Source organism: Rattus norvegicus, chromosome 19 (genome assembly GCF_036323735.1).
Source record: "Rattus norvegicus strain BN/NHsdMcwi chromosome 19, GRCr8, whole genome shotgun sequence".
NCBI lineage: Eukaryota > Metazoa > Chordata > Mammalia > Rodentia > Muridae > Rattus > Rattus norvegicus.
The window spans coordinates 52419787-52426040 of NC_086037.1; the positions used below are offsets into that span (position 1 = coordinate 52419787).

The 6254-nt window shown below is 46.1% G+C and overlaps 1 protein-coding gene across 1 annotated transcript; it reads right to left on the reverse strand.

Annotated features, from left to right (window-relative positions):
- Positions 1-933: 933 nt before the first annotated feature.
- Rps20l3 (ribosomal protein S20 like 3) lies at positions 934-1445 on the reverse strand. Its single transcript, XM_039098070.2, has one exon. The coding sequence runs from the start codon at positions 1443-1445 to the stop codon at positions 948-950; it is 498 nt and encodes a 165-aa protein (XP_038953998.2). The 3' UTR covers positions 934-947.
- Between the last annotated feature and the right edge of the window lie 4809 nt (positions 1446-6254).

Here is a 6254-nt window from a genome sequence, read left to right on the forward strand (position 1 = left end):
GAATCTCCCCACCCTTCTATCTATGAGGGAGCATCACAGGCAGCGCTCCAGCGGGATTGTTTGGCTTTTGGGTCAGCGCTGTGAACAATCGTGCTCGGAGTTCCGTCACTGAGCCCTCATTCATGCTCTGGTACAGTCACGTGGGTTTTTGCTCTGCATTTTACATCCCTCGCACATCCAGTAAGTTTCAGCTCAGGAATCTTTTCAAGGACCAGGGCCCCAGCACACTTACATAATTATATTCAAGAACTCGGCACAATGCACCTTCTTTCTTTTTTCTTCCTTTTTTTCTTCCTTCCCTCCTTCCTCCCTCCCTCCCTCCCTTCCCTCCTCCCTCCCTCCCTTCCTTCCTTCCTCCCTCCCTCCCTTCCTTCCTCCCTCCCTCCCTCCCTCCCTCCCTTCCTCCCTTCCTTCCTTCCTTTAATTTGTGTGTGTGTGTGTGTGTGTGTGTGTGTGTGTGTGTGTGTGTGTGTATCACATTCATGCCTGGTGTCCGAGAAGCCAGAAGAGGGTATTGGATCCCCTGAAACAGGAGTCTCCACAAATGCTCTTAATCACCAACCCATTCTCCAGAGCCCATTGAAAAGATTTACTTTTATTTCCTGTGTATGTGCCTGCTTGTCTTATGGCACTGCATGTGTGCAGTTACCCATGAAGGCCAGCAGAGGGCGTCGGGTCTATTGGGCCTGATGTGTGTGCTGGGAGCTCAGGTCCTCTGCAAGAACAGCAAGTGCTCAAAACTGCGGAACCATCTCCGGACCTCTGTTCTATTTTTTGAGATAGCATTTCTCACTGAACCTGGAGCTCGCTAATTGGTTAGACTGGTTGCTCCTGGGCTACTCCTGGGCTACTCATCTTTCTGCCTCCCAGCCCTGGAATTAATCAGCTGGCTTTTTAAAAAACAAGACAAAAACCAACAATTAAGTCAATTTATTTAAACAGTTGACTTAGGCATCTGCAATGGTGACTTCAACCTCCACTCCTGGCTCAATACTGTTGGAAGTAATCCGCTTAACAATCTCAGAAGGACTGTGTAAGTCAATGAGTCGCTTGTGGATTCTAATCTGGAAACGACCCCACGTCTCGGAACCTTCACCACAAGGTGTTTTTCTGGTAGTGATTCTCAGTGTCTGGGTAGACGTGCGCACCGGTCCTTTCACTTTCAGATTCTTCTCCTTGGCGCCTCTGATCAAGTCCGCACAAACCTTCTCCAGCGACTTCACGCGGCGGCTGGTGAGCATGATTCGAATCCGGTGAATAGCCACTTCGGGCTCCACGGGAGTCTTTAAATGCCATGGTTGAGGTGCGGCTTCCTGACCGACTTGTTCCTCAGCAGGAGCGAACAGCAGTGAGTCAGGACAGAGCAGACTGGAGAAAGCTCCACGGCATGCACCGCCGGGGCTCAGAAAAATCAGCTGCCTTTTTATATGGAGATCTAAATTCATAGCCTCATGTCTTACCCATAAGACATCGCCCAGCCGACCCCTTTTCTTTGTAAAGAACCCGGGCTCTGATGTTTTGGGATAGAAACAGAAAACAGACTGACTGTATCTCAAGGAAGGCTGGCGTTAGGCACACATCTCTCAGTCATAGGTGCTTGTTGACTGGGTTTAATCCATAGCTATGGTTTCAGAAACCTTTAATACATTTATGTTTTGGTTTTGATTCTTTCCAGGAGTGTTGGTAAATTTTTATTTATTTATTTATTTATTTATTTATTTAATGTATATTAGTACACTGTAGCTGTCTTCAGACACACCAGACCTCATTACAGATGGTTGTGAGCCACCATGTGGTTACTGGGAATTGAACTCAGGACCTCTGGAAGAGCAGTCGGAGCTCTTAACTGCTGAGCCATTTCTCCAGCCCCGTGTTGGTAAATTAATATTAGCACGGTTAAGAGTTTTGTGCAAGCCGTGCTGATTTTTTTTTTTTTTTTCGGAGCTGGGGACCGAACCCAGGATCTTGCGCTTGCTAGGCAAGTGCTCTACCACTGAGCTAAATCCCCAACCCCTGCCGTGCTGATCTTTAGGTTGGTTCTGAATGCTTTAGGTCCTGTCTTCTGTTTGAGGGAACCTGAGCCTTCAGGTAGCCTGCAACCAACTCCCCAGGGCTCCTGCTTAGCCGCACATGGTGCTTTCCAGTGATGGGCGGCGGGGCTCTTAACAATGCCACAAACACAGCGTTCTTGTCTTAAAAATAATATTGCGTAAATGTTCAAATGTTAATGCGAAATCTTAATAGAACACGTTTCAGAAAAAAAATTACTGAAAGGAAATATATCAAATGGCTCGAAGTGGTTGTCTTTGACTGATAATGATGAGTTTCTTCTCTTCTTCCTTTCTTTCTGTGTGGGCAAACATGTGTGTGCATGGGTGAACATTCATGTTAGGTGCATTTGAGTGGAGGCCAGAGATCAAGCCAGGGATCCTCGTCTATTGCTCTCCATCTTATTTTGTTTCATTTAATTAATTAATTAATTAAATAATTTATTTATTCATTTATTTATTTTCAAGACTTTCTCTGTGTAGCCCTGGCTGTTCTGGAACTCTCTCTGTAGACCAGACTGGCCTCGAACTCACAGAGACCCACCTGCCTCTGCCTCCCGAGTGCTGGGATTAAAGGCGTGCACCACCACCCCACATCTTATTTTATTTTATTGAGATAGGTCTCACTGTGTTACCCTGGCTGTCCTGGAACTCACTGTGTAGACCAGGCTGGTCTTGAACTCACAGAGTTCCCGTCTGCTTCTGCCTCCTGAGTGATAGGATCAAAGGCATGTACCACACCACGCCCAGCCCCCATTTTAAAATAATTTTATTAAACGTTTTAAAAGCTATGATGTGTATATGTGTGTATCTGAGTGTTTGTGCACTTGAGTGTAATGCCCTCAGAGGTGAGGAGAAAGCTTCAGACTCTCCTGGAATGGCCTGTGGTGGTTTGAATATGCTTGGCCCGGTGGGTGGCTTATTAGGAGGTGTGGCCTTGTTAGAGTAGGTGTGGCCTTGTTGGAGTAGGTGTGGCCTTGTTGGAGTAGGTGTGGCCTTGTTGGAGTAGGTGTGGCCTTGTTGAAGTAGGTGTGGCTTTGTTAGAGTAGGTGTGGCCTTGTTAGAGTAGGTGTGGTCTTGTTTGAGGAAGTGTGTCATTATGGGGGTTGGCAACAAGACCCCCTTCCTAACCACATGAGAGCCAGTCTTCTCTTAGCAGCCTTCAGATGAAGATGTAGAACTCTCAGCTCCTCCTGCACCACAACTGCCTGGATGCTGCCATTCTCCTGCCTTGTTGATAATGGACTGAACCTTTGAACCTGTAAGGTTCCCAATTAAATGTTGTCCTTATAAGAGTTGCCTTGGTCATGTTGTCTCTTCACAGTAATGCAAACCCTAACTAAGGGTGCCCCAAGAGGTTGTTGGTATCTCTTAACTGCTAAGCCATCTTTCCACTCTCTCTACCCTTTGAGACAGGGTGTCTCACTGAGCCTGGCTCTCACCAATCAGGTAAGACTAGTTTGACAGTGGGCTTCAGAGAGCCTCTTGCCTCAGCTTCCTCAGCACCAGGGTTCTAGGAGCACCCCACACATACTGGCTAACTTGTGGCCTATTTTCCTCCATTGAAGAATTAAAAGACAGGGAAATGTCTCAGTGCAGTTTATTGACAAATCTTATAGATGTGAGGGGACCAGTAGCAATAAGAAAGTGTGGGGTTTTATCTGGGGTTAGGATATCCCATCCAGTGATTTCCTCTCCCCACTTTCTCTGTCACTAAAACTGTTTATGTGCTGCTCCTGGTGGAGGGATTAGGGTGTCTGTCTCTAGAAGTCTTGATTACCTGGGGAAGAGTGGGCTCCCCAACCTTTCTGATCTCTGTGGTATAACAGTACAGAGACAGACCCCGATGAGGGGAGAGAGGGGTAAAAGCCATAAAAAGTCAAAGAGGTTATTATGGTCTCCAACAACCTCACCACCATGCCTGGGTTTTTGTGGGTGGGCTAGGATTTTTTTTTTTTTTTTTTGGTTCTTTTTTTTCGGAGCTGGGGACCGAACCCAGGGCCTTTCGCTTCCTAGGCAAGCGCTCTACCACTGAGCTAAATCCCCAACCCGTGGGCTAGGATTTGAACTCTGGTCTTCATGATCGTGCACCAACCCCTCTCTGGCCCTTATTCATTTATTTTTGGGAGACAGTTTTTTTTTTCAGAGTTGGGGACCAAACCCAGGGTCTTGTGCTTGCTGTGCAAGAGCTCTACCACTGAGCTAAATCCCCAACCCCTTGGGAGACAGTTTTATGTAGGTGTCAAACTCACTGTGTAACTGAGGGTGACCTCGAACTTCTAATATTCCTGCCTCTGCTTCCCAGATGCTGGGACTGCAGGCAAACATGACCATGCCTGGTGTAGGTGGTGCTGGGGGATTGAACCTATGTCCATGGTCATGCTGGGTGAGCATTCTAACAACTGTGCTGCAAGGGGGTGGTTTTCAGAAGGGGGGATGGGTGCAGGTCGTAGCAACAGGTCTCTGGCATGATGGACTTAGCGTGGTTTTAGAAGCATGCTAAGAGCTTGGTAGTTAGAGTGTTACCATCCTTCTATCTTATGACAGGGAAGAAGAATTTTATATTTTTATTACCTGGTATTTATATTAGGTTGCCCAGAAGAAAAAGGGTGACAGATACTTTTGCCTTTATCAGATATTTATTTTTTTTGCCCGATGTATTTTTATTTTGAAAATAGTATTTTTTTAAGGATCCTTTCCACTAAGATTGCACCTGTGACCATCTTGATCTTTCCAGTGGCTGGTTGTTGTAGCAAATTTGATTCATTAAAGTGGTTTCTCTGTTTTTCTTTTTTTGTTGTTGTTTGTTTGTTTTTGTTTTTTCTGTTTTGTCTTTGGCTCTGTACAGGCCCGGTGTGTTGGCCTTGGATCCTAATGTGGCTGTTATTCATCTCGTTGTTGTCAAATTTCATTTAACTGCAAATTAAGAAAAAAAAAGAGGGCTGGAGAGATGGCTCAGTGGTTAAGAACACCCGACTGTTCTTCCAGAGGTCATGAGTTCAATTCCCAGCAACCACATGGTGGCTCACAACCATCTGTAAAGAGATCCGATGCCCTCTTCTGGTGTATCTGAAGACAGCTACAGTGTACTTATATATAATAAATAAAATAAATCTTTAAAAAAAAAAGAAAAAAAAAGAACTGAACAAAATTACAGCAATTTCTGTTCATGTCCAGGAGATAGAACTCCCTGCAGGAAGCTTTGCGTGCGTTAGAAAGTCATTTCGCATTGTGCTGCGATGGCCTGCAAGCGTCTCAGGGTGAAGCCCAGCTCACCTCTCTTGGATGGAGCCCAGAGAGCCCTCGGTGCACAGACGGTCGGAAACCGCCCAGCTGAAAAGCCCTTTTTCCTTCAAGATCGGTGTTGGAAGCTGCTGTGATTAAAATGAGCTACTAAGCCTGCGAACGGAGGGCCTGCAGCAGAGATCAGGAAAAGAGGACCCAGGGGCGCACAGCTTTGGGAGCAGTATCAGCTGGGGCCTTGATAGATCTTTATTTTGAATTTATCTCTTCCTTCTGTTAAACATGGTGCCAATTTTAATAAAAACAACTCATTAAATTAGTATGAAATAAACAAACGAGAACCGCTGTTCACGTTTTGGGCTTTGCCCATGCTGGGCGAGCGCTCTGCTGCTGAGCTCCCTTCTGGGTCCGTAAATTAATCTCATCTATGTTCTAGAGAGCCTTGAGCCCACTTTTTTTTTGTAATTGTTTTTTCCTAAACATTTTCTGTTGCACCCCCCCATTTTGTGTGCATACATGTATGTATGCGTGTATGTATGCGCACAAACGACACAGCACGTGTGCAGAGGTCAGACCCGTTCTCTCTGCTACCGTGTGAGTCCCAGGGATTGAACTGAGATCCTCAGGTTTGGCAGTAGGTGTCTTTACCTGCTGAGTTTTCTCGTTAGCCTATTTCGTTTAGTTTTAGAGACGGGATCTCACACCGTAGTCCCAGCTGGCCTAGAACTCACTACCATTGTATAGCTGTCCATTTCCAGGACACTGTGTCTTTCTCCTTCTGTGATGTGCCCTCGGCCTCTGAGGAGGTAACACAGATGTTCTGATCAGGGCTAAGCACACAGCAGTCACTTACTCTCAGTGCTTTGAGCCATCGTGAGCGCCTCCCATAACCAACACTCTTTGCAAACTGAAGTTTTCCTGACCAAGACTAAGCTCAACATTAGTGCTGGGCATGGTGGTACA

Coding starts and splice junctions, on each gene's coding strand:
- Rps20l3 (XM_039098070.2), bottom strand. CDS start 1,445: ATGAATTTAGATCTCCATATAAAAAGGCAGCTGATTTTTCTGAGCCCC.